This window comes from Mustelus asterias, unplaced genomic scaffold, assembly GCF_964213995.1.
Source record: "Mustelus asterias unplaced genomic scaffold, sMusAst1.hap1.1 HAP1_SCAFFOLD_1589, whole genome shotgun sequence".
In the NCBI taxonomy this organism is placed as follows: Eukaryota; Metazoa; Chordata; class Chondrichthyes; order Carcharhiniformes; family Triakidae; genus Mustelus; species Mustelus asterias.
The window spans coordinates 68,517-79,786 of NW_027591534.1; the positions used below are offsets into that span (position 1 = coordinate 68,517).

At 42.2% G+C, this 11,270-nt stretch overlaps 1 protein-coding gene across 1 annotated transcript in view; it reads right to left on the bottom strand.

Moving 5' to 3' along the window:
- LOC144488462 (autophagy protein 5-like) overlaps positions 1 to 9,371 on the bottom strand; it is a gene marked incomplete at its 5' end in the record, with an annotated part of 60,152 nt that extends 50,781 nt beyond the window's left edge. Inside the window, one exon of the mRNA XM_078206533.1 lies at positions 9,293 to 9,371. Within this exon, the coding sequence (XP_078062659.1) occupies positions 9,293 to 9,371 (79 nt within the window). The remainder of the gene's footprint in view (positions 1 to 9,292) is intronic.
- Between the last annotated feature and the right edge of the window lie 1,899 nt (positions 9,372 to 11,270).

Below are 11,270 nucleotides of genomic sequence, written 5' to 3' on the forward strand. Positions count from 1 at the left end.
TGGCCATTTTGTTTGGGCCAGCCAAAAACAAAGGTTATCCAGTCTAATTCCACTTTCTAGCTCTTGATCTGTAAGCCCTGTAGTTTACAGCAGCTTAAGTGCATATCCAAGTGTGTTTTAACTATAAGGCTTGTTGCCTCTATCACCCTTTCAGGCAGTGTCTCAAACCCATACCACACTTTGGATGAAAATAATTATTCAATTTCCCTCTAATCCTTTGTCTTCTCCATACCAGTCAAAATAGTCCCATTATGTGAAGTCTGCCTTCATAAACAATGTTTCCCATGCCGGGTGTAATTCTGGTAAATCTATACCATTTGACATTAATGTCTTTTCTACAATTGGGTGTTCACAAAGTACTAATTCCAGTCCAATCGCCGCTTTATTCAAATTTATCATTACCTCCTTGTTCTTACCCCATTTACAAAACCCAAAATGCAATTGATTTGCTTTATTGTCACATGTATTGGTACAAAGTATTATTTCCTGCATGCTATACAGACCGAGTCAATGGATGGGAGGTTGGTTTGAGTGATGAACTGGGCTTCGTTCGCAACCCTTTGGAGTTTCTTGCGGTCTTGGTCAGAACAGGAGCCATACCAAGCTGTGATACATCCGGAAAGGACGCTTTCTATGGGAGTTGGGAGAGTTGTAGCGGACATGCCGAATTCCCTTAGCATCTTGAGAAAGTAGAGGCATTGGTGGGCTTTCTTAACTATAGTGCAGCGTGGAGGGACCAGGACAAGTCATTGGCGATCTGAATGCATAGAAACTTGAAGCTCTCGACCATTTCCACTTCGATGCAGACGTTTCTCCTTATTTCAGTCCTAAATTTCTGCAGAGGGTGGTGGGTGTCTGGAATCGCTGCTGGGGGAGGTTGTGGAAGCAGATACAATAGTGACCTTTACATCTTGACAAATACAGGAATAGGATGGGAATAGAGGGATATGGTCCCCGGAAGGGTAGGGGGTTTTAGTTCAGGCGGGCAGCATGGTCGGTGCGGGCTTAGAGGGCCGAAGGGCTTGTTCCTGTGCTGTAATTTTCTTTGTTCTTTGTAAATGATCTACTCTGTACCCTGAGACTTTGACCGCTTGTTCGAGACCCATCAGTCTCGATATAGACAGGGACATGTCCTCCACTATGCTTCCTGAAGTCGATGACTATCTCTTTCGTTTTACTGGCACTGAGGGCGAGATTTGAGGAAAAGATTATCGTCATCGCACCAATTCACCAGAGTCGCTATCGCTTACTTGTACTCTGTCTCATCATTGTTTGAGGTCCGACCCACTACGGTGGTATCATCAGCAAACTTGAAAATCGAGATGGGGGGAATTCGGCGCACAATCATAGGTGTATAAGGAATATAGTGAGAAGCATAGAACATAGAACATAGAACATTACAGCGCAGAACAGGCCCTTCGGCCCACGATGTTGCACCGACCAGTTAAAAAAAAACTGTGACCCTCCAACCTAAACCAATTTCTTTTCGTCCATGAACCTATCTACGGATCTCTTAAACGCCCCCAAACTAGGCGCATTTACTACTGATGCTGGCAGGGCATTCCAATCCCTCACCACCCTCTGGGTAAAGAACCTACCCCTGACATCGGTTCTATAACTACCCCCCCTCAATTTAAAGCCATGCCCCCTCATGCTGGATTTCTCCATCAGAGGAAAAAGGCTATCACTATCCACCCTATCTAAACCTCTAATCATCTTATATGTTTCAATAAGATCCCCTCTTAGCCGCCGCCTTTCCAGCGAAAACAATCCCAAATCCCTCAGCCTCTCCTCATAGGATCTCCCCTCCATACCAGGCAACATCCTGGTAAACCTCCTCTGCACCCTCTCCAAAGCCTCCACATCCTTCCTGTAATGTGGGGACCAGAACTGCACACAGTACTCCAAGTGCGGCCGCACCAGAGTTGTGTACAGTTGCAACATAACGCTACGACTCCTAAATTCAATCCCCCTACCAATAAACGCCAAGACACCATATGCCTTCTTAACAACCTTATCTACTTGATTCCCAACTTTCAGGGATCTATGCACACATACACCTAGATCCCTCTGCTCCTCCACACTATTCAAAGTCCTCCCGTTAGCCCTATACTCAACACATCTGTTATTCCTACCAAAGTGAATTACCTCACACTTCTCCGCATTAAACTCCATCCGCCACCTCTCGGCCCAACTTTGCAACCTGTCTAAGTCTTCCTGCAAACTACGACACCCTTCCTCACTGTCTACCACACCACCGACTTTGGTGTCATCAGCAAATTTGCTAATCCACCCAACTATACCCTCATCCAGATCACTGAGGACACAGCCCTGCGGGCACTGGTGTTGAGGATAATAATGGAGATGGTATTGTCGATCCTTACTGATTGTGGTCTGTGGGTTAGGAAATTTAGGATCCAGTCGCAAAGGGAGGAGCTGAGCCCTAGGCCATGGAATTTGGAGATGCATTTTATAGGAATAATGGTGTTGAAGACTGAGCTATTGTCAATAAATAGGAGTCTGCCGTAGGCGTCTTTGTTATCCAAGTGCTCCAGGGTTGAGTGTAGGGCCAAGGAGATGGTGTCTACTGTGAACTTGTTGTGGCGATAGGCGAACTGTAGTGCATCCAGACAATCTGGGAGGCCAGAATTGATCCATGCCATGACTAACATTCCAAAGCACTTCATAATGATGTTTGTCAGAGTCACCAGACGATACTCATTAAGGCACGCTGTCTTTGGTACAGGGATGATGGTTGTCTTCTTGAAGCAGGTAGGGACGGACCTCAGATCGGTGTATGGAGAGGTTAAAGATGTCTGCGAATACCAGCTGGTCCGCGCAAGATCTAAGTGCTCATCCAGGTACCCCTTTTAATAAGGCTGTTCTGACATCTGCAATGGTGACCTCAGGTACCGGTTCAGCCGAGGCTTCTGGGGTGGAAGGCATGCCAGAAAGCATTCTAACCCTGGTACTGAACGCTCGCAAGGCCCATGGATAGAGGGTCTTCTCTGCTGCTACAATAAAGCGATCTCCATTTCATGAGTCAAGGGCAGGTGCAATGTTTCACCAACAGCTCTTGGCGTGAATCCACAAAAAGATTCTCTGAGGTGACCCCTAAATCCAGTAACATTTATAGTAGCCATGTGATACTCTGCCACATGGTCATACATGCCAACATAGGCCCTTACCCACCCTCCAGCACTTCAAGCATAACCAGCGATAGCAGAGAGAGGGGGACCCAGGCAGGGGTACAGGATGTCACCACCTCCAATTTGACCGGGATCTTCCAGGCACTCCCTCAGTGGGAAAGGACTGTGAGGTGGCAATGAATTAGAAAACCCAACAAACAGAAAGTAAACTGAAGCATATTCGATTGACAGGGGAGCAGAATTACACACGAATGTTGAAGAGGCAGTCAAGTTTGATCAGTTTTGAATTTCCCAAGCAAACACCAGCAGAACTGAATGATCTCTATTTTTGTTATAAGGCCAGAAACAATATCATACCACACAATATGAATGAGGAAAATGCCTTGTTAGATGGATCAAAAACCATCCCAAATGCTTTAAAAAAAATACACACCTCAAATTTTATTTTCCTTTGAAACGTACATCAATTATAGTTCTGCCATCTAACACAATTCTAAGGTCATACAGTTTAAAACACAATTAATAGTCTGCAATTATTATAAATGGGACAATCATTTGTTGCAGGCAAGTTATCAAGCAGAACAGCTCAGAACATGGTATTTTAAGGCTTTTAGGGCTTTTTATGCCACGCCTACCAGCAAGCACTATATTTAGCTGAAAATTAATATTTGTCTAGTGTGTTACACCACAATAAATTAGAAGCAGTTAGATGGATGCCTATGATCTTTTTGAGTCTTGTACATTGCTGTGCCTTACTATGTCTTAATTGGTAGCAAAACAGAGATTGAGACAGTGTCACAATATCCTAATATAGTATTCAATTTGGCAAACAGCAACGTTTTGCACTGCACCCAACACAGCACTTTAACCAAATTTAGGCCCCCAAGGGCTACTTCAATAAAATCCAGATAATTAAATTTTCCTTTACTCCAGTTGTCAAATTCAACCATTAATCATCTCAGCAATATTAGACCGTTTGGTCGTAACCGTCATAATTTCATGATTCCAGAATCAGTAATTTGAATACATGTAGCTTAAAGTTAAAGGAAAATTTTGCAAGATTTCACAGGGGCACAAGGTTAAGAAACATTTCGCTAAAGGAGAACAGATTAACATATATAACCAAGAATTTGGACAAAAAGAGATGTTCTTTTAAAGAGTATCTTAAAAAGAACATGGAAAAGGGTGGAAAGCTAGGCTGGAATTCCAGTGTTGGACCCGGGTGATTGAATGTACAATCAGAATCATTTCCAGCTCTGGTGAAAGAATATCAGCCCAAGATGTTAACTGTTTTTTCCTCTCCACAGATGCTGCCAGACCTGCTGACTATTTCGAGTGTTTTGTTTTTATTTCATATAAACATATGAATTGGGGCAACTCAGCCCCCATTCAATAAGATCACAGCTGATCTGATTACAACTTCAATCCTACATTCCTGTCCACCCCGATAATCTTTCAGCCCCTTGTTAATCAAGAAAAGTAAAGCATTAGCAGGGAAGAAAAAGAATGCGGAAAAAGACTGACTCAGGACGTAAAGTTTAATGGGAAGAGTGAAAGGATTGGAGGAATTCAGCAAGTGTTTACTTTATTCATTCATGGTTGTGGCTGGGCCAGCATTTATTGTCCATCCCCATTGCCCTCCAACTGAGAGGCTTGCTAGGCCATTTTAAAAGTCAACCACATTGCTGTGAATATGGATTTACATTTAGGCCAGGTAAAGGACATTAATGAACCAATCAACAATGGTTGACTCCTTGTTGGAGGCAGGAAAGAGCGAGCCTGTGGAACACTTAGTATTAATTTTTGCCAACAAAGCTTCACGGTGGAATGGCCAGTGGCATTCCCCACAACCAAAGCATGCAATTTTACAAGTGGCTCTGAATGCTATTGATGTAAAAAGTCTTCCTTCCAATATTTTATTCCTATAACGCAGTTTGACAATTCACCTATTTTTGACCTTTTTTGCATAAAATGTGACCCTACAATTTTGTTTCAAGATGCAACATATGGAAACAAATTCAGATTAGTCAGCCAAACAGAAGAGATACTTTACATCTCATCTCAAGCCAATCATGTAAATTTTTGGCAGTTTTGCTTAAATTGTTGACTTTTTCAACTGAAAACTTTCATATGAAAGATGGGTGCATCATCAAGGCTGCTGCAACTCTGTATGCAAGAGGTCAATTTTTGAAATACTTGTCAAGATCACTTTTCTGGTTAAAATTTTGCAATCTATTTGCTGCAACGTGACATTGAAGGAAGAACCCTTTTGCACTTCGTTCTTGCATCCAATCCATGCTAACCAATATTCAGTCCAGTCCATAGGAACTGAAGGCATAGGAGCAGAAGTAGGCCAAATAGCCCACCGAGTTTGCTCCACCATTCAATGAGATCATGACTGATCTGAAATGATGATCCTCAAATCCACTTTCCCATATCAATCCCATAACCCTTGAATCTTTTACTGATTAAAAATCTATCTCAGTCTTAAATATACTTAACGACCCAGCCCTGACAGCCTTCTGCAGTAAAGAATTCCACAGTTTCATTACCCACAGAGAGAAGAATTCCCCATTCCTGTCTTAAATGGGCGACCTCTTGCTCTGAGATTATGCCCTCTGGTCCTAGACTCTCCCACATGGGGGAAACAAACTCTCAGCTTCAGAAAGGAAGAATGGAGGCTTTGTTAATATAAGGAATTAAAACATTGATTTTACATCTCTGCATTTATTTTCATGGATGACAGAAGAGACAAACTTCAGTCATTTAGATTAGCTTTAACCAGTATTACAACCCCAGCTGATTTATTACTGGACAGCCAGGTCCCAGAGTGGAAGCCAGCTCAATAGATCCTAATTTTTATTTTTCGATTAGAGACATGGATGAACTGTCACAGGACTGCCAGTTAACTTCTAACCAAAGAATAAAACATGTATTAAACAAGACTAACTATAATACACCACTCCTTCACTCAACTATACATTTACACATATATACATTTTTTTAAGAATAACACCAGTTACAAACTTTATCTTATACTCTAATGTTCTCACTGAGTACACAATCCATTTAAACCAATAGGTAAAATGTGGTCAGACATATCACACTCTGAAACCAAGTGACAGATGCTACCCAAAGCAACTTCTGTGAATTTCTCATCAAATCCTCAGGTGCTTGTTACATAGTGAGTCAACTGGTCTCACCGGAACTTTTGACTTTCACAGGTGGGAGTTTCCAAATTCCACTCTCAAAGAACATGCCATGGAATATTCTCCCAGACAATGCTTTCTCTCGGATGTCTTCACTGATGCACATCTAGGGTTTCAACTTCTCATTTCAGTATTCCTCTGCCCTGGACCACCATGTGCATTCAAGTTTCCACACACTCTCTCAAATAACCAGACATGCCAACACAACACCACTGCTTCACAGGCTGTGTTAAAGTGCAGCCACAGTTGTCTGGCTTCTCACAAGCTAACGTCTTCAGATCTGCACTTTGCAGCCCTGTCTTTAACAGGGAGCCTCTCTCTGCCCATTTCTTTAATTTCAGTGAATAGTACCTTATTTAGATTCTGGTTCTTTGTCTCTTTGCCTTCAATGTTCCTGGATTTTCTCCTTTATTTTCTGGGACTTGCTATCTGTCCTTCTGGATTGTCCTGCTAGTAATGGCATGTTCCATGGAAAGTTTCTTGCTTCTGGGTTACCTGGTTCCTAAACCCTTCTGTTTTTTAGTGTGGGCCTTTATTTGCTAAGCAACATCTTAAAAACCTCATTTTTAAAAACTTGCAATTGCTTTTACATCATAAAGCCTTAATTACATTGTAGATAAAGTTTAAAGTGAAATTAAAATGTACAGACTTGTAGGCATCTTTGTTTAACATGAAGCTCAACTGAAGTCTTAACTCTTTCTTACCATAGAAAGCATCCTTTCCGGATGACAATGAAGGAGAAAGTTAAGACAGAAGAGTGAATGCATGGAAAAAGAGGTAGATTGTAAGCAGCATCTTAAAAGAGGAATGAGAGATGGAGAGGCAAAATGGTTTGCGGAGAGAATAGATTTTAATACAAAGCATTTTAGAATTGAGATGTTGATGAATCAAGAGTCAATATATGTCCGCAAACACAGGGAGACGGGTGAACAAGAATAGGTCAGCAACAGCATGCCCTCCACCCTGGAAGCCCTGGATGAACCTGTATCTGGGGTCACCATTGCAGATGTCAGAGCAGCTTTCTCGAAGGTCAGCCCACGGAAAGCAACTGGCCCGGAAGGCGTACCCGGACGTGCACTCAGATCCTGTGCGGATCAGCTGGCAGGGGTATTCGCAGACATCTTCAACCTCTCTTTACAACAATCTGAGGTCCCTATCTGTTTCAAGAAGACGACCATCATCCCGGTACCCGAGAAAAACCAAGCAGCGTGCCTTAATGACTATCGGCCGGTGGCTCTGACATCAATCATTATGAGGTGCTTCGAAAGGCTAGTCATGGCACGAATCAATTCCAGATTCCCGGACTACCTGGATCCACTACAGTTTGCCTTTCGCCGCAACAGGTCCGCAGCAAACGCCATTTCCCTGGCCCTGCACTCAACCCTGGAACACCTAGATAACAAGGACACCTGTGTCAGACTCCTATTTATTGACTACAGCTCAGCCTTCAACACCATTATTCCCACAAAACTCATCTCTAAACTCCATAGCCTGGGCTTCGGCACCTCCCTCTGCGACTGGATTCTGAATTTCCTAACTCACAGACCACAATCAGTAAGGATAGGCAACAACACCTCCTCCACGATCATCCTCAACATCGGTGCCCAACAAGGCTGTGTTCTCAACCCCCTACAATACTCCTTATACACCTATGACTGTGCGGCCAAATTCCCCTCCAATCCGATTTACAAATTTGCTGACGACACCACCGTAGTGGGTCGGATCTCAAACAATGATGAGACGGAGTGCAGGAATGAGATAGAGAATCTGGTGAACTGTTGCGGCAACAATAATCTCAACGTCAACAAAATGAAAGAGACTGCCGTCAACTTCAGGAAGCGTAAAGGAGAACATGTCCCTGTCTACACCAACGGGGACGAAGTAGAAAGGGTCGAGAGCTTCAGGTTTTTAGGTGCCCAGATCACCAACAACCTGTCCTGCTGCCCCCCCCGCCCCCATGCCGACACTGTAGTTAAGAAAGCCCACCAATGCTCTATTTTCTCAGAAGACTAAGGAAATTTGGTATGTCAGCTACGACTCTCACCAACTTTTACAGATGCACCATAGAAAGCATTCTTTCTGGTTGTATCACAGCTTGTTATGGCTTCTGCTCTGCCCAAGACCACAAGGAACTACAAACGGTCGTGAATGTAGCCCAATCCATCACGCAAACTAGCCTCCCATCCATTGACTCTGTCTACACTTCCCGCTGCCTTGGCAAAGCAGCCAGCATAATTAAGGACCCCACACACCCCAGACATTCTCTCTTCCACCTTCCATCGGGAAAAAGATACAAGTCTGAGGTTACGTACCAACCAACTCAAGAACAGCTTCTTCCCTGCTGCTGTCAGACTTTTGAATGGACTTACCTTGCATTAACTTGATCTTTCTCTACACCCTAGCTATGATTGTAACACTACATTCTGCACTCTCGTTTCCTTCTCTATGAACAGTATGCTTTGTCTGTATAGCGCACAAGAAACAATACTTTACACTGTATGTTAATACGTGACAATAATAAATCAAATCAAAATTATAGGTATAGGTTAGGTAGGGGCAGCAACGATTTGGATGAGCAGCATACTGACCATGCACTCAAGAATTGCTTTCAGGAGTGCTTCATACCTTCAAGTAAGCCATTTTCAAGCCCCTTTGCTCAATTTTGATTATGACCTTCGTAATTTGCTGCTGTTTTGCTTCGATGCAATCAACAAAGCATTATGATTTTAAGTAGTACAACAGGTAGTTTAATGCAGAATTTTAATATGTTGGAAATAGTACCCACCAAATTCCAATTAATTATTGCAATTAACACTGTAGTTTACAGACATAGGATGAAAAATAAACAAAGAAGCAGTTGTATTATAAGCCCAGCGTATTTTCTTTCATGCAGCAATTTTAACCCCTGCAGGAGCTGTAGTAGTGCAAACTTACCTTGAAATGTACTATAATGTTCCATGGTAGTGCAGTGTTCGTCGCGTGAAGATCAAAAAGTAAACCAATTGGATAATGCCTAAAGAAAAAGAAAAAGGAAACAAGACTGGTAATTGAAAAATGAACAAAAATGGCCCTCCCATCAATAAAAATTGTTTTAAAAATATCTGTAACCCTATTTGATTAAATAGATAATGCACATGAATTTTTAGTACAAGCACCAGATGGTTTTATGAGTCATTAATACTCATCAACCTTTAATATGAGAAACTGATCAGTTTCCCATTTAGACTGTGATCACGCACATTGCATAAGTAAGGATGTTGCAATACTGTACTTTTGTCTGAAACGTGGCAAACCGTTTCTTTGTCTTTAGCATAAAACAGGCACGAGACAAATTAACCGTTTGGTATTAGAGAACATGAAAAAAGACTCTGACGGCATGTCTTTTTTTCTGAGCAATACTCGAACAATTTTAACTGTGAGCCACCAAGTTGGGTAACAAAAAGTGATAAAAAGTTTGGAACTCTTCTGCAAATGTCAATTGGTATTGGATCTGTTGTTAATTTCAAAACCAAGATTGACAGATTTTGTGTTGGCCAAAAGTATTAGTGAAGATGGGGCAAAGCTGGGTATCTGGAGTTAAGTCACAAAACAGTCATGATCATACTGGAAGGCAGCGGTATAAGCTTGAGGAATAAATGGTCTTATACTGTTCTTATCATTAGATCAGACTGGGGAACAAAACTGAAGAAACTTTATTGGGTCGAAATTGTATCCAGTTATAAAATCCTTCGTTCTTGCATACTAACCTGTAAAGCATGCCATAGCATCCATCTTTTTCAAATTCAGACCTGGGTTTTCTGTTGTGACTGACATTTAATCCAATTTTTGGCAATTAACTTGTTACAAATTACAATAAGGATACTATTCTTTTAGTCCTCATTTATCTTTCAAAATTCTGGCCTTCAGCATCTCTGAGTTTAGATGGGACTTCTGCATCTCTTCTATTTGCTAATCTACATTCCAAGAATGCAATTTCATCTTAATTGACAATTGACTGCCTGAAGCCAGGTCCTCTTAAATTAGGTGTGCAGATCATCTATTTCCCTTTTAGCTATAGCACACGGTCAGTGGCGTTCAAGTTTCTCTTCACTGCTGCACAGATGGATGGTGTTTCAGATTAGAAAAAAAGAGAAAATGCTGAAAAAAACTCAGCAGGTCTGGTAGCATCTGTGGAGTGGAAAACAGAGTTAAAGTTCTGAGCCCGTATGACTTCTTCAGAGCTGGAGGGGTAGAAACGTAAGGGATTTTATACTGTGGAATAAGGGGAACAAAATACGTCAGGGATAGGTGGGAGCTCAGGAGAGATTTGACAAAGATATCATGGACGCAAGACAATGGGAGCGTTAAAGACTAAGAAAGGTGCTAATAGTAGCCTGAAGTTCAGATGGCAGAATGTGTTAATAGCAGAATAAGGATCAGCACTCCCTGAAAGCAAAACGCTAAAGCAAATTACAAGCTGGCCTTGTGAGGGAGAGAGTTGAGGAAAAAAAGGAGAGAGAGAAAAATGTTCAAAATGGAGGACAGAGTTCATGATCTCAAGTTGTTGAACTCAATGTTAAGTTCAGAAGGCATTAAAGTGCCTAATCAGAAGGCTGTCCCTCCAGTTTGAGTTGGGTTTCACTGGAACACTGCAGCAGGCCAAGGGCAGAAATGAGACAGAGAGCAAGATGGCGAGTTGAAATGGCAAGCAACAGAAAGGTCAGTCATGCTTTCAGACTGAGCGAAGATGTTCTGCAAAGCAGTCACCCAGTCTGTGTTTAGTCTCTCCAATGTAGAGGAGACCACATTGGGAGCAGCAAATACAGTAGACCAAACTGAATGAAGTGTAACTGAAACTCTGCTCCAGCTGAAAGGAGAGTTTTGGGTCTTGGACGGTGAGAAGATAAAGGGACAGGTGTTACAACTGCTATGA